The sequence below is a fragment of the Pristis pectinata genome, chromosome 3 (genome assembly GCF_009764475.1).
Source record: "Pristis pectinata isolate sPriPec2 chromosome 3, sPriPec2.1.pri, whole genome shotgun sequence".
Taxonomy (NCBI): Eukaryota; Metazoa; Chordata; class Chondrichthyes; order Rhinopristiformes; family Pristidae; genus Pristis; species Pristis pectinata.
In genome coordinates, this window is record NC_067407.1 from 32,879,428 (window position 1) to 32,902,340 (window position 22,913).

A 22,913-nucleotide genomic window follows, 5' to 3' on the forward strand; every position below is an offset into this window, starting at 1 on the left:
AAATATTTCTTTGCAGTGGGGGAAACGCTATCTATTTATGAGCAGAACACCCGGGAGTTTCTATATCCTGGTCGCAGGTTAACACCAAGCTATCCAGGAATGGACAGAGAACTGTTAATGAAAAGATCAATTAATTTCCCTGTGAGTATTGATGAACGGTTAATGCAGGATATATGTTACATTGCAACACATTTTCCAAAATTTCTTTACAGCAAATAATCATGTTTATCTTTAAGAAGTTGAAGGTGAATTTAAGGTTTATCAAGTTCAGAAATGGTATTGCTGCTGAAAGGGGCAAGAAATCATTTTAGGCATATCATATTAGAAAAAAAAGTATTTTTTTACTTTGTGACAGCATTATCACCCCTCTACATAAGCATGACATCTTGTATAAATTGGGAAGCTTTTACCTGACTAGTGATCTAGATTAAACCTGGCTCCTGAAGGTAATAAATCTGGTATGCTAACTTAGTATGCAACTCAATATACACAGTGCTCTTCTTCCTGTCTCACATCAGAGCTGCTCCTGTACTCTGCTTTCTGACAAAGCAAGAACTAACCCGTAAGTACTTCATGATCTCTTTAAATAGCACTAGTGATATGACTCTCCTGTTGGCAGAGTCATGCTAGGAAAATGAACCATGTGGAAGGTCAGGCAAAAGAGCTGCCAATTAAAGCAGGGAAATAGCAATTTAAATATTTTAATCATTGCTTTAAATTGTTTGGCTTGTGCATTTTAAGAAGCATCTGTAGGAGAAGGAATGGTCAGAGTGAAAGAGGGACTTGCATTTAGAGAGGGTATTGTAGGGCTTATTGGGCTTAGGAATTGGAAATGTACCTACCACTGATGGAATACTTTAAAATAGGGATGCACAGGAGACAAGAATGAAGAACTAAATAGGATACAACACTTGAAAATTGCATGCAAATTACTAAGATTTTGCATTTGTCAAATTTAATTTAAACTGGTATTTTCCAACAGTATAATACCAAACAATAAACCTAAAGCTTCTTAGCTACCCTTAAATTTGACCCTTAAAATAGAATCTGAATTTAGTGGAAACTGTTGTACTTTATTTATAATTACAGTAGCTCATTGTGCCACTTTGACAAAGTATATTTTAAATATTTAGCTTGCAATCTTACACGGTAACACTTTGCAATCTTTACAGGCTACCTCTATGTTATGGTGGGGGGGGAACGTGGTCGGGAGCTGCGTTCTTAGAAAACAGTCTGTCATGGTTTTATGCAATGCAAAGCTGTTAAATGGCATGCGTCAAGAAATGCGAGTTGAAGGCAATGTGTTGTATTTATTTATCTACTTTTTATTGAGTGAATTTTATTATGTGTCTCAGATTTTTGGATAATGATTAATGAATTCTGTCAGGGTGAATTTCTGTTACCCAAACAGTCGTAACCTGGGGGTAGGCTGTATTTGAATACAAACTGAGAGAGGTATTACTCTTTCTTGTTTTCTTTTTGTGCATTTTGTGAATGCACAATTCAAGTTATATCAGCTGAAGGAGAAGTTGATTTCCAGAACTAGATTTCTGGAGATCCATGGCTCCAAATTGACAGCTGATGACCTTAGTGTTTCCCTTCCTAACTGGAACCAAAGCCAATCCAGTTCCAATAGCAGCTGTTTTTGTTGCCTGTTAGCAAATTAGGCAGACGCTAAGTGTAGCATATGATGCAATGATGAGTTTTTGGAGTTTGCTGTGAACTAAAGTGAGCACTGGAAAGTACTCAAGGCTTGTTTCTTCTTGTGTACCAGTAGGAACAGGAATTCCATAGCCGTCCCAGCAAAACTATGGGCTTAAGTTAGCCTGTGCTCAACTCCTCAACACCAGCTCCCTACCCACAGAGCTTACATCCAGATTGGCTTGATGCCTCAACTATCCTGGGAAACTACATCAGAATATTCACTTGGTGTGAACCACTGGGCTCTGATATTAGCTTCATGATCTGGAAATCTGCCTATTGCACAAACCAATCTCTGGCTGAGTTTTTTAAACTAAGTGGTTATATTTTGCAATGTCATCTGAAGACCAAATTGCTGACAGCTATTTGCGAGATTTTTCAGTACATATTGGAAACGTATTGCTAAAGTGAGTGTAGGTTAAGTGTAGACTGCCAGCTGAAATGTGTTAGAAAATTGTTTTTGACGTTATTGCAAATTGAGCTATTATTATGAATGTGCTTGTATCAGCAGTGCCACAGTTTCACAACAATGCCATTGATGTCTGTGACCTAAGATTAGCTCAGTAAATTAAGAAGTTAATGATATTATGAATTGTTGGTTGCTGTTTGTCTTTTTTGCTTTTGGTGGACATTGATTGACATTAAAAACAGTGATTCAGAGGCATGGCTGATGCAATCCTTTGCATAAACATATCAGTGATTGGAAGACTGATGTCATTTCACAGGCAAGGTTTGAGACCTGAACGGAGTTGGCAGACCTGCATAACACTGGGAACATCTTCAAAATTCTAGTTGAACTTCAATGTTTATAGGGAGCTGAAAGGCCACTTCAACTATTTTAGCCTAAAATTGTAAAAGGCTTGTTAGATCTCTTCTGGTATTGTAACAGTGGGTTAAGGAAAATGTGTTATGAGGGCAACAACATTGTAGTACATGATGGATTATATATTCACTTGTATGTAAAAGTTAGTTAGATTTTCTGTCTATAAAACTTACTTCCAGTAACACTTTATGAATATTTATGTATTGGAAGAACCCTGAAGAAACAACTCACCCTTTCATTATCATGATATATTGATGAGGCATTTAAAATAGTTCTTGGAAAAAAAAACGTTCAAGATCATTTCTAAACAAAATTTTAATAATCAACATATTCCACTTGTCATAATATGATCACGTTTGTGGCTGAATTGTTTATATCTTTTAATGTTTAAAATTAACATTTGCCTATTACAGTAACTTGTTTGGGCTTCATATTTGTGCTCAAAAAGATCTGTCATTCAACAGGCAGGATTAAATACACTCAATTTACAATGTGCAGTTTCTCAGGTTCCATTAGTAACCTAGAAATTAGAGGACACACTTTACAAAATTAAAATAACCTCTCAAGGGCACTGTGTGTACGTCATAATATTTGATTGCCTTTCTGCAGTCTGATTGCTTTCCTGTCATTCAACCACATAAGTATTTCTTGTTACTATAACATTGCCATCAACATCAAGTCTAGAACAAAGAAAAACTTACTCAAATCGTTTTCAGTTGGTTGTTAATTAGGAATTGCCCTTTCTCAATGTTTTTGCTCATTTATCTATCCCAGGCAACATAGTTTGGGAGATGGGATATTGTTGTGTTTCTATTAGAGATACTTATGATGGCCACAGTGGATGACTTTTTGCCTTGAAGGTCTCGCTACAGACAATAATCTTAGCACAAGCCAAAGTGGGCTGACTTATTTAGCTAAGCTGCACTGCATGTCCTAAAAGATGGCAGCAAATGTCTTATGGAGCTAGTAATTAAGGCTGAGCTTTAACTTCCCTAAAACTGCATAAGAATTGAATGTAGGAATTGTAGCGGTTGCTACCGCGGAATAAAACAAGATGCGAGTCGGAGGATTGCTGAACAAGAACTGGCTTATTTTCCCACCTTGCGCGGGCCCTTTAAGGGAGACTGTTCCCGCCCAATGAAACCAGCAATGACGTGAAAAGACTTTCCCGCGCGCGGGTTCTCCCCGTTGCTCGGAAGGACGAGGCCCGCCGCCATCTTGGGCCTCGTCGCTCCGACGCTGCGCGACCCGACTGCCGAGCCGGTTCGCCCGACTAAACGGTGAGTCGCCACACAACCCCCCCTAGAACCGGCGATACAGTCCCCAAGGTCCGCGGGCTGTGCCAGCTGCCGCTTAGGGGGCCGGCCTCTGCGTCGCGGCGTTGCAACCTCAACAGGTTGTTGCAGATCCAAATGGGCCGGTTTGAGGCGGTCCGCCGTGAAAACCTGTTCCCTGCCTCCAATGTCCAAAATAAAGGTGGATCCGTTATTCCGTATGACTCGGAACGGTCCCTCATATGGTCGTTGCAATGGTGCCCGAGGTGTGCCCCTGCGAATGAAAACAAACTTACAGTCCCGTAGTTCCTTGGGCTGGCAGGATGGGGCGTGACCGTGCCGTGACGTGGGAATCGGGGCCAAGTCGCCAAGCTTCTCGCGCAGTCTTTGCAGGACTGCTGGGGGTTGTTCCCCTTGGTCCCGAAGGGCAGGTATGAAATCCCCGGGGACAACTAGGGGCGCCCCGTACACAAGCTCAGCTGACGAAGTGCGGAGGTCTTCTTTGGGGGCAGTGTGTATGCCGAGCAGGACCCAAGGCAGCTCGTCAACCCAGTTAGGACCCTTCAGGCGGGCCATCAAGGCTGATTTCAGATGGCGGTGAAAACGTTCCACCAACCCATTTGATTGAGGATGGTAGGCCGTGGTGGTGTGCAGCTGCGTCCCTAGCAGGTTCGCTAATGCAGCCCAGAGACTGGAAGTGAATTGGGTGCCTCTGTCTGAAGTGATGTGGGCCGGAACACCAAAACATGAGACCCAAGTTGTGAGCAGCGCCCGGGCGCAGGAATCAGTTGTGATGTCAGTCAGGGGGGTTGCCTCAGGCCACCTCGTGAACCGGTCCAGGATGGTAAGGAGGTACCGGGCTCCTCTTGAAACCGGCAGAGGGCCCACGAGGTTGACGTGTATGTGGTCGAACCTCCTACGGGTAGGCTCGAACTGCTGTGGTGGGACCTTGGTGTGTCGCTGGATTTTTGACGTCTGGCAGTGCGGACAAGTCCTGGCCCACTCACTGACCTGTTTGCGCAGGCCATGCCAGACAAAGTTGCTGGCGACCAGTCGGACGGTAGATCTGATGGACGGGTGCGCCAACCCATGTACCGAGTCAAAAACACGTCTCCGCCAGACTGCAGGGACTATAGGGCGGGGCTGACCAGTCGCAACGTCGCAAAGTAGGGTCCGCTGACCTGGACCAACCAAGAAATCTCGGAGCTGCTGACCCGAGACTGCGGTTCTATAGCTGGGCAGTTCGTCGTCGGCTTGCTGTGCGTCAGCTAGGGCCGCGTAGTCGACACCCGAGGATAGGTTGTGGATGGTTGGTCTGGAAAGTGCATCAGCAACGACATTATCCTTTCCGGAGACATGTTGGATGTCAGTTGTGAATTTGGAAATGTAGGATAAATGTCTCTGCTGACGAGCTGACCAGGGATCGGAGACTTTGGAGAAGGCAAAGGACAGAGGCTTATGATCGGTGAAAGCGGTGAAAGGCCTGCCTTCTAGAAAGTATCGGAAATGCCGGACCGCCAGATACAGTGCTAGAAGTTCCCGATCAAAAGCGCTGTACTTCAGTTCGGGCGGTCTAAGGTGCTTGCTGAAAAATGCCAAGGGTTGCCAGCGGCCTTCGAGTAGCTGTTCCAGTACCCCACCCACCGTGGTGTTGGATACGTCTACCGTGAGGGCAGTTGGGACGTCAGTCCTAGGGTGTACAAGCATCGTGGCGTCTGCCAGGGCATCTTTGGCCTTAACGAAAGCAGCCGCAGCCTCGTCAGTCCAGGTGATGTCCTTGCCCTTACCAGCCAGCAGCGAGAACAGAGGGCGCATGATATGGGCTGCTGCAGGGATGAACCGATGGTAAAAGTTGACCATCCCAAGGAATTCCTGTAGGCCTTTGACTGTGTCGGGGCGGGCAAAATGGCGGATAGCGTCCACCTTGGCGGGTAGAGGTGTTGCCCCGTCGCTGGTGACTTTGTGGCCGAGGAAATCGATAGAGTCAAGTCCGAATTGGCACTTGGACGGGTTGATCGTGAGGCCGAAATCGCGGAGGCGGGAATACAGCTGGCGGAGGTGGGAAAGGTGTTCCTGGCGGTTACGGCTGGCGATCAGTATGTCGTCTAAGTAAATGAACATGAAGTCCAGGTCTTGGCCTACCGCGTCCATCAGCCGCTGGAAGGTCTGCGCGGCGTTCTTAAGGCCGAACGGCATCCGAAGGAATTCGAACAGGCCGAATGGGGTGATAATCGCAGTTTTGGGGACGTCATCCGGATGGACCGGGATTTGGTGGTATCCCCTAACGGGGTCCACTTTGGAAAAGATGCGGGCCCCGTGTAAGTTCGCTGCGAAGTCCTGGATGTGAGGGATGGGATAGCGGTCCGGGGTGGTGGCGTCATTCAGCCTGCGGTAGTCGCCGCAGGGCCTCCACCCTCCGGTGGCTTTGGGGACCATGTGCAGGGGGGAGGCCCAGGGGCTGTCTGACCTGCGAACAATCCCCAGCTCCTCCATGTGACGGAACTCTTCCTTTGCCAGGCGGAGCTTGTTTGGAGGTAATCGTGGTGCTCTGGCATGAAGGGGTGGCCCTGTAGTAATGATGTGGTGTCGTACCCCGTGTTTGGGCCTAGAATTTGTAAATGAAGGTGCCAAAATCGATGGGAATTCGGCTAGGAGCTTGGCGAAATCGTCGCCAGACAGGGAAATGGAGTCCAGGCGCAGGGCTGGTGGGCTGATTTCTCCCAGGGGATAGGTCTGGAGAGTGCTAGAGTGGACTAACCGCTTCCTTCGCAGGTCGACTGACAGGTTGTGGGCCCGAAGGAAATCGGCTCCTAGGAGTGGTCGGGCGACGGTGGCAAGGGTAAAGGTCCAGGTAAAACGGCTGCCGCCAAATTGTAATTGAAGTGTACGGGTGCCGAAAGACCGTATCGTTGTACCGTTGGCGGCATTGAGTAGAGGACCTGGTGGCCTGGCACGAGTGTCGCGGCCGGTCGGGGGCAAAATACTGACCTCCGCTCCAGTATCAACGAGGAAACGCCGTCCAGATTTCTTGTCCTGAACGAAGAGGAGGCTCTGTCGGCGGCCAGCCGCCGTAGCCATCAGCGGCGGCTGGCCCTGGCGTTTCCCTGAAACTTGCAGGGTGGGCGGCATCGGGCCTCTGCACCCCACCTCTGATGGTAGAAGCACAGCTGGTCACCCGTGTCGTCTGCGTTCCTAGGGTGTGGCTGCTCGGTTGCTGGGGCCGGGCGAGGCGGGCGTTGGGCTCGCGGCCTGGTGATTTGACTGATGGACGAACCGCTCTCGCGCTTGGCCCTCCACAGGACATCTGCCCGGGCGGCCACCTCACGGGGGTTGCTGAAGTCGGCGTCAGCTAACAACAAGTGGATGTCATCGGGGAGTTGTTCGAGGAAGGCCTGTTCGAACATCAGGCATGGCTTGTGTCCCTCGGCCAATGCCAGCATCTCATTCATTAGGGCGGATGGGGATCTGTCCCCCAGGCCATCCAGATGAAGTAGGCGGGCGGCGCGCTCACGACAGGAGAGGTCGAAGGTCCTAATCAAAAGGTCTTTGAAAGCCGGGTACTTATCTTCCTCCGGAGGCGACTGGATGAAGTCTCCAACCTGGGCAGCTGTCTCTTGGTCCAGAGAGCTAACCACATGGTAGTACTTCGTGGAGTCGGAGGTGATCTGCCGAAGGTGGAATTGCGCTTCGGCCTGGTCAAACCAGACACTGGGCCGAAGTGTCCAAAAGGTGGGCAGCTTGAGGGCCACTGCGTTGGCTGCTGCGCTGTCGTCCATTGCGCGGGTCCAAAAGCCGTTTGGACCGTCGGGGTCACCAATGTAGCGGTTGCTACCGCGGAATAAAACAAGACGCTAGTCGGAGGATTGCCGAACAAGAACTGGTTTATTTTCCCGCCTTGCATGGGCCCTTTAAGGGAGACTGTTCCCGCCCAATGAAACCGGCAATGACGTAAGTATTACGTCATCAAGACTTTCCCGCGCGCGGGTTCTCCCCGTCGCTCGGAAAGACGAGGCCCGCCGCCATCTTGGGCCTCGTCGCTCCGACGCCGCGCGACCCGACTGCCGAGCCGGTTCGCCCGACTAAACGGTGAGTGGCCACAGAATGATATAAACTAGAAACCCCTGCCACTGTTGGCAGAGCCATGATGGCAGCTGACTACTTCTAAAGCAGCACAGAAGCTGTTGGAGGAAAAGTATTTAGTGAAGATGGGAGCAGAAGATCATAAAAGGAAAATAGCAAGTGCAGTATATATTTATGTAATACTTTAATGTAGCAAAACATACCTAGGAACTTCTATCAAACAATATGAGGGCCACATACAATTTTCAAAAGTTTTGTTAAAAGTGTGGGTATATGGAGAATCCTAAAGGAGAAAAGAGGTGGAGTGGTTCAGAGAGAATTCCTGAGCTTGAGGCTGTGCAGCTGATAACACAACTACCCAATGGCACACAAATTAAATTTGGAGTTGAGAGGCCATCATTAGAAGAGTGCTGATATCCTAGACTGAAGGAAATAGGGTGGGACAAGATTATGAAGTGCTTTGATAATGAGCAGCAGAATTTTAAAATTGAGATGTTTGTAACTGGAAGCTGATGTAAGTCAGCAAGCAAAGGGTTAATGGGTGAATTGAGTTTGCTACAGTTTAGGAGTAGAGAATCTGAATCGGGAGGAACTCGGGTTTGCGGAGTGTAGAATGAGGGAAATCGGTCAGGAGTGCATTGGAGTAGTCAAGTCTGGAGGCAACAGATATGCATGAGCATTCAACAGCAAATGAGAGCTAAGGCATTGTTAAGGAATGGAGCAATTTGGTAAAAACACACATATGTCACTTTAAGCTCAATGTGGGGTCAGATAAAACAAAGTTTTTAACAGCCCGACACGGTGGCCAGGAAGAGGAATATAATCAATATAAAGGAACCAAGATAGAGATGAGGGTACACTTAGGCATCAATGGTTGTAGATGTATTATGGGAGGGAGAAAGGGTTCAGGGAATTTGACTCTTCTTTTGTAAGTAACTTGGAGAAGTTCTTTTGAGGCTGATAGGAAAAAGGATTAGAGTGGACGAGGGATGTGACTGGGGAAAGATACGAAAAAGTGATCGGAGATGTATTTTCTGTGATTCGGGTAGTGGAAGCAAAGAGGTCACGGAAGATGCAAAGTGGGCAGCTGTGAGAAGAGGTGGTAAAGTTTACTTGGATAGCAAAATTAAGCAAAGCTGAGAGGGCAGTGAATGCAAGGGAGAGTGGCAGTGGGTTGAGCTGGAGATTGAAGTCACTTGGGGCAATGATAAAGGGGGGAGAAAAGCAACTGTGGATATTTGGTGAGAAGCTTGGCATTGGTCTTGGGTGAGCAGTGACAATAAAATAAGTCAAGGTTTTTCTAATTGTAAAGTGTATGATAAGATGCCAGATGAGCAAGAGGACACACCGAGGCCATCTCACCTCAGTGGTGCTCTGTACAAACTTTGTTGCTCTCCTGTATCTTAAGCCAAAGCTCTGCAAAAATCATAGAAACAGCAAAAGGTGATTTCTGGGAATCTTCCACCAAACCTATTACAAATCATTGGAACAGTCCTTGCAGAAATTTAGTCATGATTTTCAGGTTGCAAATATTTATTCAGCCTCATTTCTGTGGAAGAGTTGGTATTTACATAACCCTATATCATAGTGCAATCAGATCAAGAGGGTGGCACGGTAGCGTAACGCTATTACAGAGCCAGCAATTGGGGTTCACTTCCCTCCGCTATCTGTAAGGAGTTTGTACGTTCTCCCTGTGACTGCCTGTGTTTCCTCCGGGTGCTCCAGTTTCCTCCCACATTCCAAAGACGTACTGTCTATTAGGTTAACATGGGTGTAATTGGGCAGCGCTGGCTCATTACCATTTGAAGGGCCTGTGATCGTGCTGTATAAATAAAATAAAGTAAAGATTCTCAGGAAATCACACTTGTTTTGATATACATAGAATTTATTTAAAAAGTGAAGTTAGTGTGACATGTAGACAGATTTGGCAGCCAAGTAAGTCCCCAAAAATTCAGATGATATAAACAGCTGTTTGACATGTGAAGGAACTGTGGTTGACAAGAGATGTAGAATATCTTGTCAAGAGGAAGAAAGAAGCTTACCTGAGGTTTAGAAAGCATGCATCAGACAGGGCTCTGGAGAGTTACAAGGTAGCCAGGAAACAGCTTAAGAATGGACTTGGGAGAGCTAGAAGGGGACATGAGAAGTCCTTGGCGAGTTGGATGAAGGAAAACCCCAAGCTGTTCTACCCGTATATGAAGAATAGGAGGATGACTAGAGTGATGGTAGGACTGGTCAGGGATAAAAGAGGAAACGTGCCTGAAGTTGGAAGAGGTAGGGGAGGTCCTTAATGAATACTTTGCTTCAGTATTCACCAGAGAGAGAGACCTTGATGTTTGTGGGGCTGGCATATGACAGGCTGATATGCTAGGGCATGTCAACGCGAGGAAAGAGGATGTGCTGGAATTTTCGAAAAACATTAGGATAGATAAGTCACCGGGGCCGGACGGGATATATCCAAGGTTAATACAGGAAGCGAGGGATGAGATTACTGCGCCTTTGGCAACGATCTTTGTGTCCTCACTGGCCACAGGAGTAGTGCCAGATGATTGGAGGGTGGCAAATGTTCCTTTGTTTAAGAAAGGGAGTAGGGATAACCCTGGGAACGACAGACCAGTGAGTCTTCAGTGGTGGGCAATTTACTGGAGAAGATTCTTAGACAGGATTTATGGGCATTTGGAGAAGCATAGGCTGATTAGGGACAGTCAGCATGGCTTTGTGAGGGGCAGGTCATTCCTCACGAGCCTGATTGAATTCTTTGAGGATGTGACAAAGCACATTGATGAAGGTAGAGCAGTGGATGTGGTGTACATGGATTTTAGTAAGGCGTTTGATAAGGTTCCTCATGGAAGGCTCCTTCAGAAAGTCAGGAGGCATGGGATCCAGGGAAACTTGGCTGTGTGGATTCAGAATTGGCTCACCCATAGAAGACAGAGGGTGGTGGTAGATGGAGTGTATTCTGCCTGGAGGTTGGTGACCAGTGGTGTTCCACAGGGATCTGTTCTGGGACCCTTGCTGTTTGTGATTTTTATAAATGACTTGGATGAGGATGTGGGAGGGTGGGTTAGTAAGTTCGCTGATGATACAAAGATTGGTTGTGTTGTGGATAATGTAGAAGGTTGCTGTGGATTACAAGAGGATATTGATAGAATGCAGACCTGGGCTGAGAAGTGGCAGATAGAGTTCAACCCAGGTAAGTGTCAAGTGATACACTTCGGGAGATCGAATTTGAAGGCAGAATACAAGATTAATGGCAGGACTCTTAGCAGTGTGGAGGAACAGAGGGATCTTGGGGTCCATGTCCATAGATCCCTCAAGGTTGCTGTGCAGGTTGATAGGGTTGTTAAGAAGGCGTATGGTGTGTTGGCCTTCATTGGTCGGGGTATTGAGTTCAAGAGGTGCAAGGTGATGTTGCAGCTCCGTAGAACTCTGGTTAGACCACACTTGGAGTATTGTGTTCAGTTCTGGTTGCCTCATTATAGGAAGGATGTGGAAGTTTTAGAGGGTGCAGAGGAGATTTACCAGGATGTTGCCTGGATTGGAGATCATGTCTTATGAGGGCTTTTCTAATTGGAGAGGAGGAGGATGAGAGGTGACTTGATAGAGGTGTACAAGATAATAAGAGGCATAGATCGAGTGGACAGTCAGAGACTTTTTCCCAGAGTGGCAATGGATAACACAAGGGGATATAATTTTAAGGTGATTGGAGGAAGGTATAAGGTGGATGTCAGGGGTAACTTCTTTACACAGAGAGTGGTGGGTGCATGGAACGTGTTGCCGGCAGATGTTGTGGGGGCAGATACATTAGGGACATTTAAGAGAATCTGAGATAGACACATGAATGATAGAGAAATGGGGGCTATGTGGGATGGAAGGGTGAGATAGATCTTAGAGCAGGATAAAATGTTTGCACAACATTGTGGGCCGAAGTGCCTGTACTGTGCTGTAATCTTTTATGCATTTAGTGGTGGTTAGAGAAAGGAATATTGGGTATAATATTGGAAGAATATTTATCTCCAGAAATGATACTTTTTAGTTTAATTTAACCAACACATCAGAAGATGATACCTTTGACTAAGAAACAATCCCTCAGCACTCACTTTAGTGAACTTCTAGTAGATGACCTCGAGCACTGGGGAGATGCTTGAAACACTGACCTTCAGAGGTGGAGAGTTATAAACTAGTTACAGTGAATAAACAATTTTCTGTAATTGGGAAATGTAAACAGTAGATCAGTGCAGAAATGGTTAGATATGTTCTGATAACCCATGTTTTCTTTTCCTCACGATATTATGTTAGAGTTGGAGATTTTAATCTGTTATTTTGTCTTTTCTCTTTCAGGGTATAGCCCCCCGACTAGAATTCTCAACAACGTCAATTATCAAAGAATGCCCACTCAACCCTATACAAGTAGAATATGGGGTGAGCTTTGCATTGATTAATTGTATTGTGGATAAAAATAATATTGGGTGAATTTTTTAGAAAATATTTATTATTTATGTGGTCGTATAAATCTGTCCACATTGCCTAATGTGTTTTGGATTAAGGCTCCCGTCAGTTGTGTATACCCTCCTCATTAAAACAGCTAGTTCCTTAATTTTTATCAGTCCTGAATTCTTAGCACACATCACATACTGACTCGTGCATTAATAGTTTAGAAATAAAATTTTGTCAGCATTGAAGGCTAGTTTGCAGTCCTTTCACTCGAGGATTAAAATAGAATTGATGTACCACACAGTTAAGAAGATTAACAGAAAGGTGATAATAAAATCGTAAATGTAGAAAAAATAATTTAAAAAATGACAAAATGAATATTACAGTTTACAGTATTAGACACAAGTCAAAATTAGCAGCCTTGCTCTTTCTTTGAGGCAACTGTAACATAGTGAGAGACCCTTAGTGACTCAGATGGCAACTTTACCCAGGAGAGGAATAAGATGCTCAGCTGGCTGGTATAGCAGCAAATTCTTGCTCTATTACAGGACTCTGTGTGGACTCCATCCCCTGAGCACAGCCAGGAACTTCCCAGTCAAGTTCAGCCAGTGAGTTCCAAACTTGTATGTTTTGCTGAAGTCCTGAATTTCCTGATGTTTACAGGGAGTAAATGCCACCAACTTGGTTGTAAAGTGCCAGCGTTTCCCTGCAAGTCTTGTCGATTAACAGAACAAAACCTTTGTTTTATTTTAATATAGTTACATATAACAGCAGATTTGCATTTATTATCTACCGTTAGGATATTAGAACTTGAGTTCAATATTAAGAAAAGCACTAGAAAACTGAGAACTAGAAACGGAGCAGAATTTTTTTTTCCTTAGAAGCACAATTGATTCATTAAAGTCTATTGGCAGATATAACCTTATTTGTTTGCATGATGTGGCCACTTCTGTGACAGAGGTCTCAACTGGCCACATCATGCAACTAAATGGGTAATTGGCCATTATTGTTAACTATTTGCTGATTTTTGAAGTGGCTTAGATACTTAACTGTATCAGAGAAACAAAGAAGAATCAAACTGGATGAACCACTCAGCCATAACCTCAATGTCAAGTTAAAATGCAACAAAAGCAACTCACTTGGCCCTGAAACACACACTTCATGATGAAGACCTACACTCCTTCATTGAGTGTACCCCTACCTGTGCTTTTGCAGTACAGATACAATATTACCTACTTGGCAATGTGGAAAATTGACTGCAAACCCAGCTGAGAACTACACTGACATCCTTACCTAATCTTCAGCAAATCTTTGGCTGGTTTGTTGGCAATACTATTGAATTTTTGCTTCTCTTGGGGGATCCTGGAGGCTTAGGAGTATATTGTTGAATTTTTAAATCACTATAAACTTTCAGTGAAACTGTGAAGGTACATTGGGGGTGCTACTATTGAAGTTGCCCGCAAGAGCATATAAAGCATCTATAGTTTGGCAATTTCAACACTTCCCTGCTTTTATACTCCCTGCAATAAAGGCCAACATCCATTAGCTTTCCTAATTATTTGCTTGCTAACTTTTTGTGTTTCATGTACTAACAGCCTCAGATCTTTACATATCACATTTTGTAGTCTTGCTCTATTTAAGTAAAAATGTGCTACTTCATTCTTCCTTCCAAAGAGAATAACCTCATATTTTCCCATATTGTTCTCCATCTGCCAACCTCTTGCCCTCTAACTGAGCATAACTATCCCATTTTCAGGGTATTTGTATCCTCCTCATCACTTGCTAACCTGCCTATCTTTGTATCATCAGCCACCAAGCCTACAGTACACATGGTCCTTTGTGATAACTCATTGATGACTTTTAACATAGTTGAAGTCCCAATACTGATCTCTGGCACCTTGCACATTGAGAAGCTGAAAGTGACATATTTATCCTGTTTTATGCTAGTTACTCTTTTCCATAGCAACACATTGCCCCTGCCCATGCACTCTCATCTTGTGCAGTTACCTTTTTATGTTGCACCTTATCGAAAGCCTTCTGGAAACTCAATCGCATTATATCTACAGGTTCCCCTTTATTCGCCCTGCTCAAAGAACTCCAGCAAATTGGTTAAACGCAATTTATCTTTTATAAAACTATGTTGACTCAATTGGGTTATGATTTTGAAAATGTCCTGCTATTCCCTCCTTGTTAACGTATTCCAGCACTTTCCCAATTCTAACATTTTACTCATTTCTTTCACAATTCTTCCTCCTCCTTATTTCAGTTTTTTATTGTACCTATGCATTTTGCTGCTTGATTTTTTTTTATTTTAATGCCACTTGTACTATTTTGTTCTGTTTTCCTAATAACGTATATGCATAAATGAGTGAACAGGAAGTAAGTGGAGGTAGGGGACTAGCACACTTATTTAAAACTATATATTAAGAATGAATCAATAGGGAAGAGAACCAAAGAAAATATGAGTGAAGTTCCCAAGCACTATGCAATAACTGTTTGGAGTTTATTCTGTTGAATATGTTTTTATTTTTGATAAAATGAATTGTAGTCAAGTTTCCATGAAGTTTAAAGTGAAAGCCTTTTTAGTTATTTTTAGTTTTCTGTCAATGTAATGCTATTATTAAATTGTGCAGTGATTCTTCACAAGTGCAATTAACGTGCTTAGTGATTTTGCTAAGCCTGAAGAATGAATATTATTACTATTTCAAATTTTATTTTCCTTGTTTTGGTAATGTCTTGATTTTTAAGTGAAGGTCTAAAATATATATGTGCTCAAGTTGCCTTCTTTTGGAAGATAACCATAGTGTTAGAGGTTTATAAAGGTCCACAGTGGATTACTTTAAATTTATTTATTAATGCTTTTGTGAAAAATAATTTCTTTTTTAGGAGGATAATATGAAGTTGGAACCACAGACCTCCCCGGTCAGACAATCCATGACAAAATCATCTAAGAGAAAAACTTGCCTTGCAGAATGCCCGAGAAAGTTCAGCAAACATAACCACTACAAGGAACCCACAATAGCATCCCAGACACGGTCTCCATCACCATATACCAAAAGACGAATGGCAGCACTCTCAGAGGAAGCAAATCAGAGACTTGCACACCTAAATCTAGGACCTTACCAATTTAAAAAGGAAACCGATAGCAAGCCTCCATTTGTAATAAGACATGTATGTGATCAAAGATAATTATTTAATTAAACAAAATGTTATGGTGAAAGGACATTGACCTGAAACATTAAGACTTTCTTTTCTTTCCACATATGCTTCCTAACCTGTTGACTATTCAGAATTTTCTGTTCTACATTAGAAATAGTAAGCCCTTTAGCCCTTGTTCCTGCTCTGTCATTCAATAAGTTCATGGTTGACCTTTTATCTTTTAACACAAGTTTCCTGCACAAACTCTATATCGCTAAATAACCAAAAATCCATTGATTTCTATCTTGAATAAACTGAGTGAATGAGCTTCCACAGTCATCTTGGGTTGCAAGTTCCAAAGATCAATTGCCCCCGGCTGAAGAAATTTCTTCTAATCTCTGTCCTTGATGGCTAACTGTTTAATTTGACACTATGACTCCCTGGTTATAGACACCTGGCCAGGAGAAATAGCAACTCCATATCTACCCTGCTGAACTCCTTAAGAATTTGTATCTTCTTTTGAATGTATAGGTTCAGTCTACTTAATTCTCCTTGTACAACAAACCTGCCATTACCAGGAATCAATCTGGTGAACCTTTGCTGAACTCCTCTGTTGTAAGTATTTCCTGCCTTGGGTATGGAGAGTAGATCTGTGCTCAATAATTCAGATGTGGTTTCACTATGGCCCTATGTAATTGAAGCAAGACATCTCTACTCTTGTACTAAAATCTTCATGAAATAAAAGCTACTTTGTCATTTGCCCCCCTAACTGCTTGCTGTAGTTGCAAGTTAACTTTAAATGATCTGTGTACAGGCACCCAGTTTCCTCTGAGTGCCAATGCCTTTCAATCTCTCACCATTTAAAAGCTATTTCAATTTCATTTTTTCAGCATTTGCAGCATGTATCATAATTTATTTTAACTGAGTTGTGTGGCTCATTTGTTAATCTATTGTCAAGCATTTAGGCAGTAGAAATAGTGTGAATTGAGCATTAGAAAAATTCTGCCCCCAGAACGCTCTCCGCAAAAGATGTATTTCACAGTGTGTTTCAATGTACGTGTGGCTAATAAAGGTATCTTGTTAAAACACACAGAATTGTACAGGACAGAAACAGGTCCTTTCAGCCAGTCATATTCATGCTAACCTTTTTGCCCATCTATACTAATCCTATTTGCCCACATTAGGTCTGCATCCTTCTATGCCTTGCTTATTTAAGTGCTTGTCTAAATTTCTCTTAAATGTAGTGATTGTATATGACTCTTGGCAGTGAGTTCCAGATATCGATCACTCTCTGTAAACAAAAAAAAACTTTTCCCCCCAAATTCCCTTTAAAACTCCTTCCTGTCATCTTTAACATATACTCTCTTATTTTTGAGATCCCTGCCATGGGAAAATGATTCTATCTACCCTATCCATGCCTCTTATAATTTTATCTACTTCTATCAGGTCACCCTTCAGCGCCCTTTGGACAGGCTGGTTTTGTTTTCCCTCAAGCAATCTCTCCCCATAACTAAAGTTCTCCAGTCATGAGTCATAGAGTAATGCAGCGCGGATATAGGCCCTTTCGCCCAATGAGTCAAAGTCGACCATGGTGCCCACCCAGCTAGTCCCAATTTCCTGCCTTCAGCCTATAGTCCTCCAAGCCCTGCCCCTCCATGTACCTATCCAAGTACTTAAATGATACTGTTATCCCTGTCTCAACCACTTTTTCTAGCAGCTCATTCCATATACTCACCACCCTCAGCGTGGAAAATGTTTCCCCTCAGGAACCTTTTAAATCTTTCCCCTCTCACCCTAAACCTATGCCCCCTAGTTTTGGACTTTACTATCTTGAGAAAAAGACTGTTACCATCCACCTTATCTATGCCTCTCATAATTTTAAACACTTCTATAAGGTCGCCTCCCATTCTCCTGCATTCCAAGGAATAAAGACCAAGCCAGGCCAACTTCTCCCTATAACTCAGGCCTTCTAGTCCTGGCAACATCCTCATAAATTTTCTCTGCACTCTTTCCAGTTTAAACTCCTTCACTATCAACAAAACCTCCTAATTCGTGTCGTCTGCAAACTTACTGATCAAGCCTTGGGCATTTGCATCCAAATAATTTATATAAATAACAAGATTCCCAACACCTACCCCTGCGGCACACCACTAGTCACCAGCCTCCATTCGGAGAAACAACTTTCAACCACCACCCTTTGCTTCCTACCTCCTGAGCCAATTTTGAATCCACCTAACTAGCTCTCCCTGGATTCCATTGGACCTAACCTTCCAGACCAAGTTACCATGCGGGACCTTGTTGAAGGCCTTGCTAAAATCCAAATCAACAGCATCCACTGCCCTACCCCCATCTACCATTTTTGTTACCTTTTCAAAAAAAACTCTTAAAAGATTTGTCAAGAACGACTTTCCATGCACAAAGCCATGCTGACTATTCCTAATCAGACTCTATCCAAATGCTGGTAGATCTTGTCCCTCAGAATTCCCTCCAATAACTTCCCCACCACTAATATCAGGCTGACTGGCCTTTGGTTCCCTGGCTTGTCTTTGCTACCCTTCTTAAACAATGGAACAACATTAGCCACCTTCCAGTCTTCAAGAACTGCTAACGATGAAGCAAGTATCTCTGTAAGGGCCTCTTCAATTTCTTCTCTAGCCTCCCACAACAAAGTCTGAGGATGCACTCAGTCAGGCCTTGGGGGATTTATCCACCTTAATGCACTGTAAGGCTGCAAATACTTCCTCCCTGGTAATATGAATGTTCTCCAAAACATCTCCACTTGTTTCCCTTATCTCTTGAGCAACCATGATTTTCTCCTCAGTAAACAACCCTGTTATATCTCCTCTGCACTCTCTCAAGCACAATGGAGATTGCTGTTTGGTGACTTTTTAAATGACCTCCCTAAATAAAGAAAAAAAGATAAAACACTGCACATCTTAAAAATTGGAAACAAGGGGATAGGTTTCTGGAAACATTGCTAAACGTTTTCATCGTTTTCTGTTTTTGATGATTTGAGGGAATCTAATTCACTTCAGTCTAATTGCGGTTTGATAAGTTGAAAATGATAGACATTTAACTTGATGGTTCTTTGTTTAAAGATAAAATAGGTGCTTTTGTAGTTCCTCAGTTAAGCAAAAGTTTTCATTTTCTTCTCACTATCTTACTGAATGCAGGGAAAATATTTGCCAAGATTTACTGTGGTTGACTTCTGACAATTTGAGTGAATTCAATCAAGCTTTTATAAAATGGCCTCAGTATTTCACAGCATAGACATTATTACTCGTGCAGAGTTAATAGGCTTATTGCATATAATTTTATATGTGGCAGCCAATTTTCGTAAATATGACTTGAGCTCACAATAATAGAGATCTGGGTTCTGCAGTCAGCAGTGAGGTAACACCACTCACTGCTGCTCGTGATTACAAGCTTACCTTCAGCAACCTTGCTAGCAAGGACTTGGACAAACTGCCAGGTTTTTTTTGCAGGATTCCTCTCGGGGCTGTTGTTTCACCTGGCCGTAAACATAACATTGTGTGAGGCAGTCGAGTAGCCCTAATCAGAAGTTTAAAAACTAACCAAAGGCTAAGACACACCCCCAGAGTTAACCTGAACCATACAGAGGGAGGTTAAGCTGCATTTCAAATTTTTAAAAAAATTATCAGCATTTGCTAAAACTTATTTGACAAGCCATTGAAGAAGTTTTAGAAATGTCTTGGAAAGAATTTTAAGTCTTTAAATTAACAAGCCATTTGAAATAATTCTAATAAATTGTTCCTAAATTAATAAGCTACAGAAGAGATTTTAAATTAACAAGCTAATTAAAATCTGTTATCTCAGTCTCTTTGAGCCATTCTCTCCCATAAAATGCTTCTCTGTCATGGGAAAGCTCTCCTTGTGTCTCTTTAGTTTTTGTGCAAAAACATCATCAGAGTTAAATACTGGAAGTTTATTGTGAGTTCTTGCTCCTTGTTGATGTCTGTGTTGATTTTCATTGTTGGAGTTTTGGCAACAAACCATGCAAATAAGGTAATCCCAAAGTTGCTGTCAGTTTTACAGAGTAATGACAGCTAACACCAGTAATTTCAATCTCATCGCCAACATAAAATCCAGGCCATTGTCTTAATGCATTACCTTCTTGGGTCATTACAACTGGTAGCCCTGTGTTAAACTGGAGATTTAATCACCGCTCTAAGATTGAACGCAAAATCTAGGATGATACCACAGTGAATTATTAAGAGAATGCCGCATTGTAGAAGATAGTATCTTTCAGTGAAAATGTGCCTGCTTAGTTTGATTTAAAAGATACCACTGCTATTTGAAGAAAATATTTTACGCTGTTCCAGCTAGCATTTATGCTGTAACCAATACTACCAATGTAAATTAACTGGTCAATCAACACTGAGATGCTATCTATTTTTCCACAAAAAGGGGCAATGACTGTCTTTCCAAACCAATATATTGCTTTATAGTATCCCTTGGGTAAAATGATGGGATTGGATATGAAAACCTGAATTCGCTTGAAAAAATATATATACATGAATAAATGTAATAAGTTACTGCATGCTTAACCTAAATTTTATTTGTATTTTCAGATTGATCATAAGTTGTTGCCCACAGATGATTTGTGCATTACCTCAACCCTTTCTTCTAAGTCGAATTATCAAAAGAATTGGCCTCTGGGTTCATCATTTTGTGATGGTAGGACTAATACCTTCTCCATTTTGTGTTTTTAAACATTTTCTAAGTTAATTATTATTGTATTTTATGATACCCACATTACTTAGTTGATCACAATCTAGAATATTGTAATTTCAATTAGTCAGGGGACTTGTTAAGATTTCAGCTGTTTGGGTTGGCTGAGATTTTGCCCTTGTTATACGATTGCTGTGATGTTAAACCAGCCATAAAAATTAGATTACCACACGACAACTCAAATTGTTATGAGAATTCCAAGAAGCTAGAATCCAAAAAGGATGGGTTCATAGATTATCACAATGGGGACAACAGCAAAGATACACTGGTAGTTCAGAATGAAGAGTAATGAATATAAAATTTTTGAAGCACAATATTATAGATTATTTCTAATGGATATTGCAATATGCGTTATAGTTAATTTTGATTCAGTTAATATAAAGGTAGTACAGAATTGTACATTCTCCAAAGAGATGATGCGAGCATATTATTATGAATGATTAACGAACTTCCACTACAGATATACTGGTTCTGGTGAAACAGTTAGAGTGCCCTTGGGCAATCAGTGACCCTTGTAAATTACCTTATCCTGATTATTTCTAGAATTAAGCTGATATTGTCAACCTTGCTCTCTGCTGTGTCAGCGCAAGCAACCCTGCCCTGGGCAGATGGTTTTAATATGTGTGCATGTGGCTCTTTACCCTTTAACTAGAAAAATGCCTAATAAATCCTAAGGTTCATAATGAACCTTATTTTCTTGCCAATTCTATTTATTACAAGTGACCTCAAGCAATTTGGCCAGTCTTGGAAAGTAAATTAGTTTGCTGTTTTTGTAAAAATAGCCCTGGAATTTTTTTTTAGGCTGGAAGCAATCTCTAGGGCTCCCTCTGTTTGCGAACTTCCTGTGAAACTATGCGGAGCACTTAGCAAATTAATTTGCTCATGGAAAAATAAGAGCCAACGATGCAGGAGTTGCTAGTTTTATGGTTTTAATTTTTTTATGCACTTTGATTTAAACCGAGATTCATAAAGTGCAGCAGTTGCCAGGATTAGCTGATACTAGCATAATGTGTGTCTGATACAGAAAAGACTGAAGTATTATTAGCAACTTTTTTAACATGTTTTTATTTTTATCTTTTTGACTAATCACATCCAGACATTCATCTGTCAGCATGAAGGTTTTGACATATTTTCAGAACCTTCCTTGCCCTCTAACCACAGTCAGGGTGTATCACAATCCCTCTGTACATCCACCTTGCATGTCATTATTGCAAAGGAGGGGTAACACTACAAAGGTGGCTCAGTTAGTGTCTCATTGTAACTGGCCGTTCAACCTATAACGTGACAACAAATCAATTCTCATATTTCTAAATCAACAATCAACATTTAACTACAATACCAGCATCTGAAATGCACTCTTCCTGTATGACATTAGCATCTATAAATAATGTCAGTATTTTTATTATTTATTTATACCAATAATATATGTTATTGGCCTGAAGTTGTTTGGAGACAATATTGTTATCTGGACTTTTCAGCTTCTCTTTTGTACAATCCAAATTTTCTGGAATTTTACTTCCCATGTGGTATGTTGAGGTCATTACTGGATTAATGATCAGTTTTATATGGCTTAGGCTGCATATCATAGAGTCATAGATTAATACAGCATGGAAACAGGCTCTATGACCCAACTGATCCACACTGACCACAGCATCCTCCCTGCTAGTCCCAGTTGCCCCCGTTCGGCCCATAACCCTCCAAAGCCCCTCACCTCCATGTACCTATCCAAATGCCTCTTAAATGTTGTAATGTACTTGCCTCGATCACTTCCTCTGGCAGCTCATTCCAGATATTCACTACCTTCTGTGTAAAGAAGCTACCTCACGGGTCTCTTTTAAATCTCTCCCCCCTGGTTTTGTATCTGTGCACTCTAGTTATGGACTCCCCAACCCTGGGGAAAAGGCTATGACTGTCCACCTTATCTATACCCCTCAATAGTTTATAAACTTCTATGAGGTCACTCCTCATTCTCCTATGGTCCCAGGAATAAAGATCCAGTGTGGCCAACCTCTCCCTATAACTCAGGCCCTCTGGTCCAGGCAGCATCCTCGTAAATCTCTTCTGCACCCTCTCTAGCTTGATGATGTCTTTCCTATAACAGGGTGACCAAAACTGTACACAATACTACAAGTGCAGCCTCACCAATGACTTATATAACTGCAACATAATGTCCCTACTCCTAAACTCGATGCCCTGACTGATGAAGGCCAGCGTGCTAAATGCCCTGTCTACTTGCACGGCCGCTTTCAGTGAACTGTGCACTTGTACTCCCAGGTCCCTCTGTTCCACAACACTCGTCAGTGCCCAGCCATTCATTGTATAAATCCTACCCTGGTTTGACTGTCCAAAATGCATCACCTCACACTTATCTAAGTTGAAATCCATTTGCTATTCCTCAGCCCATCTCCCTAACTAATCAAGATCTCTTTGCAATTCGTTGTAACCTGCTTCACTATCAACAAGACCCCCTAATTTATTATCATCAGCAAACTTGCTAATCGTGCCATGTACATTCATATCCAAATCGTTTACAAACATAATGAATAACAGATGTCCCAACACTTACCCCGAGGCACCCCAGTAGTCATAGGTCTCCAGTCAGAGAATCGACTTTCAACTATCACCCTCAGTTTCCTATCATCAAGCCAATTCTGAATCCACCTCGCTAGCTCCCGCTGAATCCCATGCAACCTTACCTTTCAGGTGAGCCT

The 22,913-nt window shown here is 42.7% G+C and overlaps 1 protein-coding gene across 3 annotated transcripts in view; it reads left to right on the forward strand.

The window, feature by feature from the left end:
- Positions 1–22,913, forward strand: part of spata6 (spermatogenesis associated 6) — a 73,101-nt gene that overhangs the window by 19,736 nt on the left and 30,452 nt on the right. For 2 of the 3 annotated variants that reach the window (XM_052012229.1, XM_052012231.1), the window contains 5 exons: positions 17–141; positions 12,220–12,300; positions 12,861–12,920; positions 15,199–15,483; positions 20,043–20,148. In XM_052012229.1, the coding sequence (XP_051868189.1) occupies positions 17–141; positions 12,220–12,300; positions 12,861–12,920; positions 15,199–15,483; positions 20,043–20,148 (657 nt within the window). The remainder of the gene's footprint in view (positions 1–16; positions 142–12,219; positions 12,301–12,860; positions 12,921–15,198; positions 15,484–20,042; positions 20,149–22,913) is intronic. The other variant, XM_052012230.1, reaches the window with a different exon arrangement.